The sequence below is a fragment of the Cebus imitator genome, unplaced genomic scaffold, assembly GCF_001604975.1.
Source record: "Cebus imitator isolate Cc_AM_T3 unplaced genomic scaffold, Cebus_imitator-1.0 Scaffold19, whole genome shotgun sequence".
In the NCBI taxonomy this organism is placed as follows: Eukaryota; Metazoa; Chordata; class Mammalia; order Primates; family Cebidae; genus Cebus; species Cebus imitator.
Genome location: NW_016107334.1, coordinates 3,377,742 through 3,389,300, shown reverse-complemented (window position 1 = coordinate 3,389,300; position 11,559 = coordinate 3,377,742). Strand labels below are relative to the sequence as shown.

At 36.5% G+C, this 11,559-nt stretch overlaps 1 protein-coding gene across 8 annotated transcripts in view; it reads right to left on the bottom strand.

Annotated features, from left to right (window-relative positions):
• CHD2 (chromodomain helicase DNA binding protein 2) overlaps positions 1-11,559 on the bottom strand; it is a 160,391-nt gene that overhangs the window by 65,229 nt on the left and 83,603 nt on the right. For all 8 annotated transcript variants that reach the window (XM_017518069.2, XM_017518042.2, XM_017518086.2 and 5 more), the window contains 3 exons: positions 11,261-11,477; positions 9,350-9,439; positions 8,215-8,405 (listed from right to left, as the gene is read on the bottom strand). In XM_017518069.2, coding sequence (XP_017373558.1) covers positions 8,215-8,405; positions 9,350-9,439; positions 11,261-11,477 — 498 coding nt within the window. The remainder of the gene's footprint in view (positions 1-8,214; positions 8,406-9,349; positions 9,440-11,260; positions 11,478-11,559) is intronic.

Sequence of the window (11,559 nt, the reverse complement as noted above, 5' to 3'; positions counted from 1 at the left end):
AAAAAAAAAAAAACTTTCCAGAACATGGAACTTTAGAAAAATACGTTACTTTAGTGAGGGCCAACAAAGAAGAAAATTAAACCAAAGCAGTGAAAATGGTAGGCTAAAAGTTACACAGTAAATATGTCGAAGTTAAAGTGCCAAAAAAATTGAGAGACTGACACAGACAACTGAAATAAAAGTTTAAAAAAATCATCCCAACACTAAAAGGCATGATCTCTGAAACACATGCTATCAAACTGAATTGTTTTGTGGGGTAAGTCTTAAGTACACATTTGTACATGATGGTCTTTATAATAAGCCAAATTCTTCACTCTTGTCATATCTTTTTCTACCTTAAAACCAAGTTCCAAGCTTTGCAAACAGTATGTACAAAATGAAGCCACTGAATGATAAGTATTCAAATATGGCTAGTTATCATGTACTCCCTGTCAGAGCCACCCCGTAGGAAAGGAACCTAGACTCTAAGGAAATAGAATTTCAGTTGGTTAAAGAGAGGACTAACTTTTGGATTTTGGAACAATAGCCCTGAACATTTGAGTAGAGAAGTTTAAAAGCTATTTGAGTAAACCTAATTATCTCTTTGACACCAGTATTTCTTCAGTGGATCCTTCCTTCAACAGCTCTGTAGAGTCCTAAGGTACCTCAGAACTTCTGCTACGGATGAGGCTAAACACTTCACAAGACTACAGTTACCCACACAGCAAGCGCAGGCAGAAATAAGGGCAAATCTGAACTCCTTAACTAACTGGTTTCCTTTGTGAACAACGATTTTTAAACTTTTTTTGAAAATGACAATGTTTTAAATACAAATTTTTCAAAGAAAAGAAAATCTCTTTCACAGAAAAACTTGCATCTCTAACTCTACTCTATCATTCCTAAGTGATTCAACTGGCTATAAGGAAAACTTTGGAAGAGACTACCTGAGTGATAAAGTAAGTGAAAGTTCCTCTCTCCAATTACAAAAGGATACATGACATTTTTCCAAAACATAGCCCATGCTGAGTGGAACGCCACAGCTGCTTACTGGCAGGAAAAACCTAATTCTGACCACTTAGGAGCCAAAATCCCTACCATTCACTTCAGCAGCTAGGTACACAAAAGCAAATCATGGCTAAGTATTCACTGGTAGAAACCACACACCACAGTTCTTTTTCTAGAAAAACAAGCATGGATGTTCCCACTGTGTCTCATAACTCTTACTATGCAGGGTGACTTTGTCTCAATGGTTTTATGAAGGATGTATTTTTTTTCTCTTAGAATTTGAAGATCAAAGGACACTGGCCTTAGTCGCAGAAGACTTAAAATTGACCTTGGTCTATCTACTTATTGACCATGTGATATGGGACACCTTTACATCATCTAAGCCAGCATATTCTAATTTGCAGTTTGAAGGGTAAATACTTCCAGTGTATCAAAAAGTTACAGTATGGGAAATCAATATGAAAACTATCAAGTAATATACCTAAAAATCCTCTTACCTATTTCAGAAAACATGAATAACTAATCATTGGTAAGCCCACTCTGTCTAAACTTTTACACATTATCTGTTTTATAGCACATATATCTTTCAAAAGCAAACTTTATTAAAAAAAACACTGGCTGAAGTTAATACGTGATAAAATTCTGACCTATTACAGAATGTACAACAGAATGTTTAAAAAAGAGAAAATGGAACAATTGGCTCCATCCTCACAGTAACCATTATTTACTCAGAGAACTCTCTGAAAGGAAAGAAGGATCCAGGTGAGCAGCAGTCATGACAGATAACAGAGTAGCAGAAAGATGGGGCAGAGAGGACAGAGGACTACAGGAGAACATGCGGAAGACGATAGGAATACTGAATGGACTGGTTCTCAACTAGTGGCATTTCCCCTACCCACACCCCAGGAGGAGCATCTGGCAATGTCTGGAGACATTTTTGGTTGTCACAGCTGAGATGGGGATGCTACCAGCTTGCAATGAATAGAGGCCAGGGATGCTGCTAAACACCTACAATGCAAAGGACAGCTCTCCACAAAATGTCAATAGCGCCAAGGTTGAGAAACTCCACTCTAGAAGAAGACACGGAAGGAGGAATAAGGAAGGGGCTCCTCTCCCAGAAGCAACTATGGTATAGATGACTGGAAAAAAAGAAAGCCAGTTTAAGCCTGTTCTAGTAACGGCTACAGTGAGGGCAGGCTATAGTGATGATGATGATCAGGGTGGTTTAGTTCCTCTACCCACCTTCTGTACAGTCTTAAACTATCCTTTACAAATAAGGACAGTAATCGACAAATAGAGACAGAAAATCTGCTGCCAACAGGTTAGCCTTACAAGAAACACTATGGGAGGCTGAGGCAGGAGAATCCTTGAACCCGGTAGGCATTGGCTGCGGTGAGCCGAGATCGTGCCACTGCACTCCAGGTTGAGCAACAGAGCAAGGCTCTGTCTCACAAAAAAAAAAGAAAGACTAAAGGAAGCCCTTCAGGCTAAAAGAAAGCAATACTCAATAGATGAAACTAAATGAAAACGAAAACACAAAATTATCAATATTTATGGGACGTGGCTAAAGCAGTACATAGAAATAAACTTATACCTTTAAACATCTAGAAAAGAAAAAGGTTTTAAATTAATAACCTAAGCTTATCTTAGGAGAAAAAGAGAAAATTAAATAAAAAGCAAGCAAAGGAACAAAACCTTTGAGAGTGGAAATAAATCCAATAGAAAAAAACAGAGGGGCCAGGAGCTGTGGCTCATGCCTTTGGGAGGCCAAGGCAGGCCAAGCACAAGGTCAGGAGTTTGAGATCAGCCTGGCCAACATGGTGAAACCCTATCTCTACTAAAATACAAAAATTAGCCAGGCGTGGTGGTGGGCACCTGTAATCCCAGCTACTCGGGAGGCCAAGAAGAGGCAGGAGAATCGTTTAAGGCTGAGATCACACCACCACACTCCAGCATGGACAACAAGAGCAAAACTCCATCTCAAAAAAAAGGAAGAAATCAATCATGACAAAAGTTGGCTCCTTGAGAACATTGAAATTGTTAAGCCCTTAGCTAGAACTGACCAAATAAAAGAGCTGAGATACAAATTAACATAATCAGAAAATTAACTTTAATCACTATTAATCCTTTAAACAATCTACCAGGTACAGCGGTTCATGCCTATTATCTCAGCATTTTAGGAGACAGAGGTGGGAGGATCACTTGAGCCCAGAAGTTTGAGACTAGCCTGGACAACTCAGCAAGACCCCATCTCTACAAATAACAGAAAATAAATTTTAAAAATTAGCTGGGCATTGTGGCACGCACCTGTAGTCCCAGTTACTCAGGAGGCTGAAGTGGGAGGATCCCTTGAGCCCAGGAGTTTGAGGTTACAGTGAACTGTGATCATACCACTGCACTCAGCCTGGGTGACAAAGAAGGACCATGTCTCTTAAAAAAGAAAACTAAAATTAAAAGGCTAAGAGAATACTATAACTTTATGCCAACAAATTAGGACAAGTTAGATGAAATAGACTAACTCTTAGAAAAACACAAATTAACAAAATTAAGTCAAGAAGAAATAGACAACTTAAATGAACCTGTAACTGGAAACTGGGTTAGTCATTAAAAATCTTCCCACAAAGAAAAGTGAAGGTTGACATGGCTACACTGGGAAATTTTACCAAATATTTAAAGAAGAAATAACACTAAACTTAACAAATTCCTTCATTAAACAAAAGGGAAACACTTTCCAATTCATTTTATGATCCCAAAACCAAAACAAGGCAAACATCAAAACACAACGAAAAGTTACAGACTAAAATCCTAACTAACAGGATTAGGCCGCATAGGTGCAGCCAGGCACAGTGGCTCACACCTACAATATCAGCACTTTAGGAAGTCAAGATGGGCAGATTACTTGAGGCCAGGAGTTTGAGACCAACTTGGCCAACATGGCAAAACCCCACCATCTCTACTAAAAATACAAAAATTAGCTGGGCATGGTAGTGCATGCTTGTTATAATCCCCACTACCTGGGAGGCTGAGGTATGAGAATTGCTTCAACTCAAGAGTTGGAGGTTGCTGCGAGCTGAGATCGTGCCACTGTACTCTAGCCTGGGTGACAAAGATAAACTGTCTCAAAAAAAAGACCAAACAGATGCAAAAATCTTTAACAAAATCCTAGCCAACTGAATCCAGCAACACATAAAAAGTATTAAACACTGTTAACAAGTCAGATCTTTCCAGGAAAAAAAAAGTTGGCTTAATGTCTAAAAAGCAATTAACATAATACACCATATTGTTAGACTAAAGGACACAACCTCATGGTCACCTCAATAGAAACAGAAAAAAGCATTTGACAAAACCTAATATCCATTCTTTATTAAAACCTCACAAACTAGGAAGAGAAGAAAACCTCCTCAACCCAATAAAGGGTATCTAGAAAAAAAATCTATAGCCAATATCCTGCTCCCACCAATTCTATTTACAATGAAGGATCCTGCCAATACAATAAGGTGAGAAGAAGAAATAAGAAGCATCCACACTGGAAAAGAATCCTTTAGGTGCAGAAAGCATAATCCTGTATGTAGAAAAATACTAAGAAATACAGAGAACAACACACACATACACACAGACACACACAGTAGGAATGGTAAGTTTATCAAGTTTGCAGGATGTAAGATCAATATACAAAAACTCAATTGTAGTTCTACAGTACAGTGTGGTATTTTTTAAAATTCCACTCAAAATATAGTCAGAATAAATATTTTAAATGTGTAAGATTTCTACACTGAAAACCACTAAATACTACTGAGAAAAATTATTGAAGATCCAAATAAATGGAGAAAACTTTCCATGATTATGGATTATAAGTCTCAATATTAACAATTCTGCTTTAATTGATATATAAGAGTCAACATAATTTCTATCAAAATTCCGTATTTTTCTTGCAGAAATTAACAAGCTGATCCTAAAATGTATGTGGAAGTGCAAGAATTCTAAAATAACCAAAACAATTTTGAAAACGAAGAAACTGGAACTTGTACTTCTCTATTTTAAAAAGCAGTCTCGGCCGGGTGCGGTAGCTCATGCCTGTAATCCCAGCACTTTGGGAGGCCAAGGAGGGCGGATCACTTGAGGTCAGGAGTTCGAAACCAGCCTGGCCGACAGGGTGAAACCCCAGTTCTACTAAAAATACTAAAAATTAGCTGGGCATGGTGGCACGTGCCTGTAATCCCAGCTACTCCAGGGGCTGAGGCAGAAGAATCACTTGAGCCCAGAAGGCAGATGTTGTAATGAGCTGAGATTATGCCACTGTACTTACAGCCTGGGTGACAGAATGAGACTCCATCTCAAAAACAAAAATAAAAAATAAAGCAATCTAAAGCTACATTAATTAAGACAGTGGGATACTGGCAGAAGGACAGAAATATGTATTAATAAAACAGAACTGATAGTCCAGAAACACAGCATGGCATTTATGATATCAATTGAGTTTCAACAATGGTGTCAAGGTAATTCAATGGAGACTAGATCTTCTTTTCAACAAGTGATACTGGAACAACTTCCCAAATTCTACTGCAAAAAAATGAACTAAGGCACTCACACTTCACACTATAAACAAAAAGTAACTCAAAATGTAACTCAGACCTAATATAAGAGCTAAAATTTCCAGAAGAAAATAAAGAAGAAAGTCTTTGTGTCCATAGGTTAGGCAAATCTATCTCACATATGATATCTAAAGCAAAACCCATACAAAGAAATCCATAAATAAACTTTATGAAAATTAATAACCTTTTCTCTTTGAAAACAAAATTTTAAAAATGAAAAGAAGCCAGATTGGGATAAAATATGTTCTAATTATATACAGATGCTCCTCAACTTATGAAAAACCCATAAGTTGAAAATTTTGGTAAATCAAAAACGCCTTTAATCCACTTAACCTACCGAACATCATAACTTAGCTCAGCCTACCATAAATGTGCTCGGAACACTTACCATTAGAATATGGAGCAAAATCACCTAACGCAAAATTTATTATAAAAATTTTATAATAAAGTGTTGAATATCTCACATAATTTATTGAATATTGCAGTGACAATGAAAACAGAATGGCTGTGTTTATTCAAAGTATGCTTCCTTAGTGTATTGCTGAAAATTTTGACCACTAAAAAGTCAAAAAAATTTTACATCAAACTATAGAAAATTGGGGACTGTACTGATAAAGCACTTATATTTAGAATTTAGAAATTTTTAAAAAAGAAATAAAAAAACCTCTTCAACTCATAATAGACAATCTAATTTTTTTAACCTATTTATGTCAGAGGTTGCAATTTTTTGAATTTCTGCAATCAGATCTTGGCATTGACCTTGAGCAGGATATAAATAATTCCTACACGCTTAGAGTTCCAGTAGTGGAACACAAGGCATAAATGAGTTAAATGGCGAAACATTTGAATAGAAATTTCACCAAAGACATACAAATGGCTAATGAACACATGAGAAGATGTTCAACATCATTAGTCATTAGGGAAATGCAAGTCAAGACATAATGAGACACATCCATCAGAATGGCTAGAATCAAAAAGACTTACAATACACCAAGTACTAGTGATGACACAGGGAAACGAGAACCATCACACATTTCTGGTGGGACTGCACAATGATAGTTTAGAAAACAGCGTGGTAGTTTCTAAAATGTTAAATATAAACTTTCCAAACAATCCAGCAATTCTATTCCTAAGTCTCTAAGCAAAAGAAAGAAAAACATATGGCCATGCAAAGATATGACCCCAAAACAAAGCAATCCAAATAGCAACAACTGGTAAGAGGATGCAATGAAACATTATTACCCAATAAAAGAGAACAACTACTGACAGGCTCTGAAGTGAATGAATCTCAAAAAAATTATGCTAAGTGAAACAAGCATACATAAACAGAAACAAAAGCGTACATGGACTCCACTTGTGGAAGCAGAGGTTACTGCAAACAAGCAACGGTGAACTTCTCAGGGTGAGGAAAATGTTCTAAAACTGGACAGTGATGCTGGTTGCAAACTCTATAAACTTACTCAACAATACTGAACACAATGTGCATTTTATGGTATATAAATTATCTCAAGAAAACTGGTTTTCAGAAAGTTCATGATGCATAGGGCAAGAGACCATCTCTATGTTCTTCATTGGGCTAAAATGTTTTGCTCCAGAACATGCCACAAATCAATACTCAAATCTTTCCTGAATTAAAAAAAAATTTGTAGAGCATATACCTATCAAATGAACAACTATTAACTGAATTGTTTACTGAGCACCAGGTGCTATTCTAGGCAATGCAAACCAGCAATGAATCAAGCAAACAAAATCCCTGGGATTTTCATGGATAATTTAATGACATGAGATGGATGAGAACATGAATTTTAAAAGAGATGCTATCTAGCAACTGAAACTGGTTAGGAATGATAAGCAGGTCCAAAAGGCTACTGTAGGTCAGGCAATCTGTAAAGATTTCTGAAAGGAGGTGGTCATATAAGGTGAGCTGAAATATTAAGGTGGCTGGCCATTTGAAGATAAGAAGAAACAGCATTCTGAACAAGAAGAAATAGTAATGTTTAAGGGACAGAAAGATGGCCAGAATGGCTGAAGCATAATGAGTGGTGTAAAAAGTGGATGAGAGGAGTCAGACTATTGTCAAGAGGCCAGACTGAGTGGGGTCCTCCAAATTAATGAATTTAAATTTGATTCTACATATCATTGAATACCACTGGGCAATTCTAAGTTTTATGAAATGTGTGTATCCTCTCTCCCATAAAAATCTTTTCAATAAAGACATTCCACAGTTCTTTAATAATATCCAAATAAGATGTAAAGTTTATGCTTCGGCTGTCAGATATTTGGGTGTAACATACTTTTTAGTGCTTGTGTACCTTGTAGACTTCATTTTACTTACATTGATTATCTTATACCAACAGTGACAAGGTCTGATGTTATCAATTTTAACAATTATTTCCCAAGTGCACTAATTCAACAGTATTGTTTGGCAGACAATACTGCTTTCCTTCTAACAGGCTAAATTCTGTGCCTTCTTTCACTGATCATGAAACATTTTACTACTGCCATCCCTGCCTCCATCTGATGCTTTGCTTTCCCCAAAGCATGCCATCTGTTTTCCCTAAGGTCTGCTAAGAACATCACAAAGCATTGGCATTTCAGACATTCTGGCATCTTTTGAAATACACAGGAAGGAGCTTACTTCTCCGGCATAATAAAGTGCAGCAAGGACCAGAGCTCTTTGAGGGAATTCTGAAGAGGGGTCCCCGTAATCAGGAGCCTATGGTTGGACTTGAAATCAATCAGAGTTTTATACAATAAAGAGTCATCATTCTTCAACCGATGGGCTTCATCCACTCCCAGAAAGGCCCAGTTAATACTGCCCAGCACAGTCTAAAGTAAAAACAAAACAGAACGAGCCACCAGGTCAGAAGGGAACCCAAAAGTGCTTTCAAGTGTTAATTATCTCTGTATAAATACCATCACAAAGGTATAAATAGACACATTTATTCTTCACTGACTTAACATGTATTAGGATTCTTCTGTTTATTCTGTTAGTTGCCAGATTCGTAGCTATTTGAAATAAGAGTAACATCATCTAAAAGGTACAGGTGGGCCTCTTAAGCCAGCTATTACTGCATGCCCCACAGCAAGAACACAAAAATTGCTATGCTGGGCAAAAATAAAACAAAAACATACCACAGGATTCTGTAATCTCCCCGTAATTATGGTCCTTCTCTTGCCTATTCTCCACCCCAACCCTGAAGCACACAAACACCAAGAGCCACCAAACTGAACTTGTTTGCACTTAATACCAATGGGATCTACCCACCACATACATTTCTTAATAGAAAGGTGATAATAAAGTGCTACTTATTTCTGTCCTCACCACAAAGATCATTCACATCATCTCTTCTGGAGAAATGCCTTAACAATGATATAATAGGAAATGCCCAACATGACATTGAAGGCAAAATACCTGAGATGGCATCCAATAACTGACAATCATCTCAGGTAAGTTACTGACCTCAATTCCCTTTCATTCTGTGTAATTCAACTGGACTTGGTGACCTAAGGTCCCCTCATCTATAAGGTTCTGTTCTCTATTTAAAACCTTAATATTGTTTGAGTAATTTTTCTGGTTGTTCATTTGCCTGCTTTTTGAAATAAGAGAAGAAAAGTAACATGGCAGGTAGGAGGCACAAACCCTACCATTTGTTTTTATTTTTAACGTTTATGTATTTGTTTTTAACATACTCCACATAAAAGTAACAGATCCTACCATTTAGACAAGTCGCACTGGAAAAGATTTAGCCTTTCAGTTATTAACTACATACCTTATCTTTTAAGAGAATCTCATATGTTGTTATAAGTGCGTTGAACTTCAATCTTTTGGTTTGGGAATGAATCCATTCATATTCCCGTATCTATAAGAAAAAAAGCATAATTAAGACATAATTTCTACTTCTACATTTCTATATCACACAAGTCTTGTGACAGATGTAATAGAAACATGCCAAATAAAAAATAAATCTGATTAGAATTTGATGAATATCTCATACATTCTAAAACGACCTAAGCAATCAAACCATAAAGCAGCAAGAGTTAGAATTAAAACACTGACCACTGAACAGCAAAAAGTTTATGGCAAGAATCAGAACTGGCCCCCAGGAACACATCTAACGAAGAATACGCACTTCATCAGCTACTGAACCCTGGTGACTTAAACTCAACAAGGGATCTCCCAGATCCCTTGAAATTAATACAATTTATTTAATTTTTAAATAGGAAAACACATGTATTAACAAGTAAAACAAATTCCAACGTTTCGAATTTCATCAACCACAGACCAGAGAAATGTGTCCCCCAACTAAAAGGGAGGCTTATAAGATGAAAATATAATGTAATACGTATAACAACGTCAATGTAAAAGAACACAAACATGTTGGACACTCAGCAAGCATGAAGGCTCACGACAAAGCTCTTGTAGTTTGGCTGTCAAGTTAGGAACTGGAGAAGACAGTAAGTGCCTGCAGGTGAGTGCCACCAAGTGGAGTTAAAAAGAACAAAGAAAAGGAGTATTGGAGACAGCAAAGAAAACTTCTCTGAGTCTACAATTTTTTAAGAGTTCATTTTCTTTCTTTGCATTCATCTTTGGAATGCAGTACTTTAAGCTAGTTTGTAAACCTAGAAATTTCTCTCTTTTTTCTTAATAGTTAACAAATGATTTAACAAAGCTAAAACTGTATTCTTAGAAGCTCAAAGTTGGGGCAATGAAATCAGCCAAGGGGTAAGTTATGCAATTTTAATGAAAGTATTTAATAAAAATAAATTTGAATTAGCATAAAAATCTAAGATTATAACATACAACTCAAATGTTTGAACATTGCTGATGACTTGCTCTTATTACGAGCAATTTCCCAGAAATAGTTTATATACAGTAATGAAAGAGCAAAGCTCTGGACTAGATACACCTGTGTCCTAATCCCAGCCCTGCCAGATTCTTGCTTGCTAGGGTCACGTGTTTGACTCTCGAGTCGATTCTTCATCAGTCAGTAGGAAAGGATGCCATCAATTCTGAAGACTATCATGAGGATTACAGGTATTATACACAAAGCAGCCAGCACAAGGTCTGGCAAATAGTAGGTGCTTTTTAAAAAAGTCAGTATAAAGAAAAGATCGACTAAACAAAGATAAACTTAAGTCACTCTGTTCTAAATTCATGATGCCCAAATCAAGTTTGGTAACAGGTAAATAATTCTTGTTTCTAAATAAGAAATAAAAAAGCCCCCTAAAATAGCTTGTTTTGCCTTTCTTTTACTCCTTTTTTGTAAGTTATACAACCTCACTGTTTTAAGAAATTAAGAAATTTGAAGAATGTTTATTTTCAGTAATTTCTATTTACTGAAATAGCAAAAATATTAACATTACAAAGTATTAACTCCATATTATAATCTCATCTAAAGCAGTATTAGAAGTAAAAAGGGCAGAGAGAAGAAAAATTTAATATTGCAACCCAGCTAAGAGATTCCCATTCATGTACTGCTGTTGCTTTTCTTTAAATAATAAGCATATTTGTTAAAGAACAACTCAGTGTTCTTTCGTGATAGATAAACCTCCAAATATTGAGAACATAGCACAGTATCAGAATAATAATCAAGGATTTTACTGATTACTAAAGGCTTTAAGTCAATTTCCAAATTACATTTATAACACAGATTCTATCCCAGCTCTTTTTGTTTACACACCGTATTTCTGCTCATCAGGTCACCTATGTAAACCACTACGTTAATCTCTGGTGCCCAGATTTCAAACTCTCTCTGCCATGAGGTGAGGGTGGATAAAGGGACGACTATAAGAAAGGGGCCATACAGCTGGTGTTGGTGGAACAGGTAGGAGAGGAATGATATGGTCTGGATGGTCTTTCCTAGGCCCATTTCATCAGCAAGGATTACACTGTTATTTCTGCGGAAAGAAAAATAAAAGCAAATCATTAGTTCACCAAAGAACAGAATGTGCATAAGTAGCAATGACACCAATGCTTCAC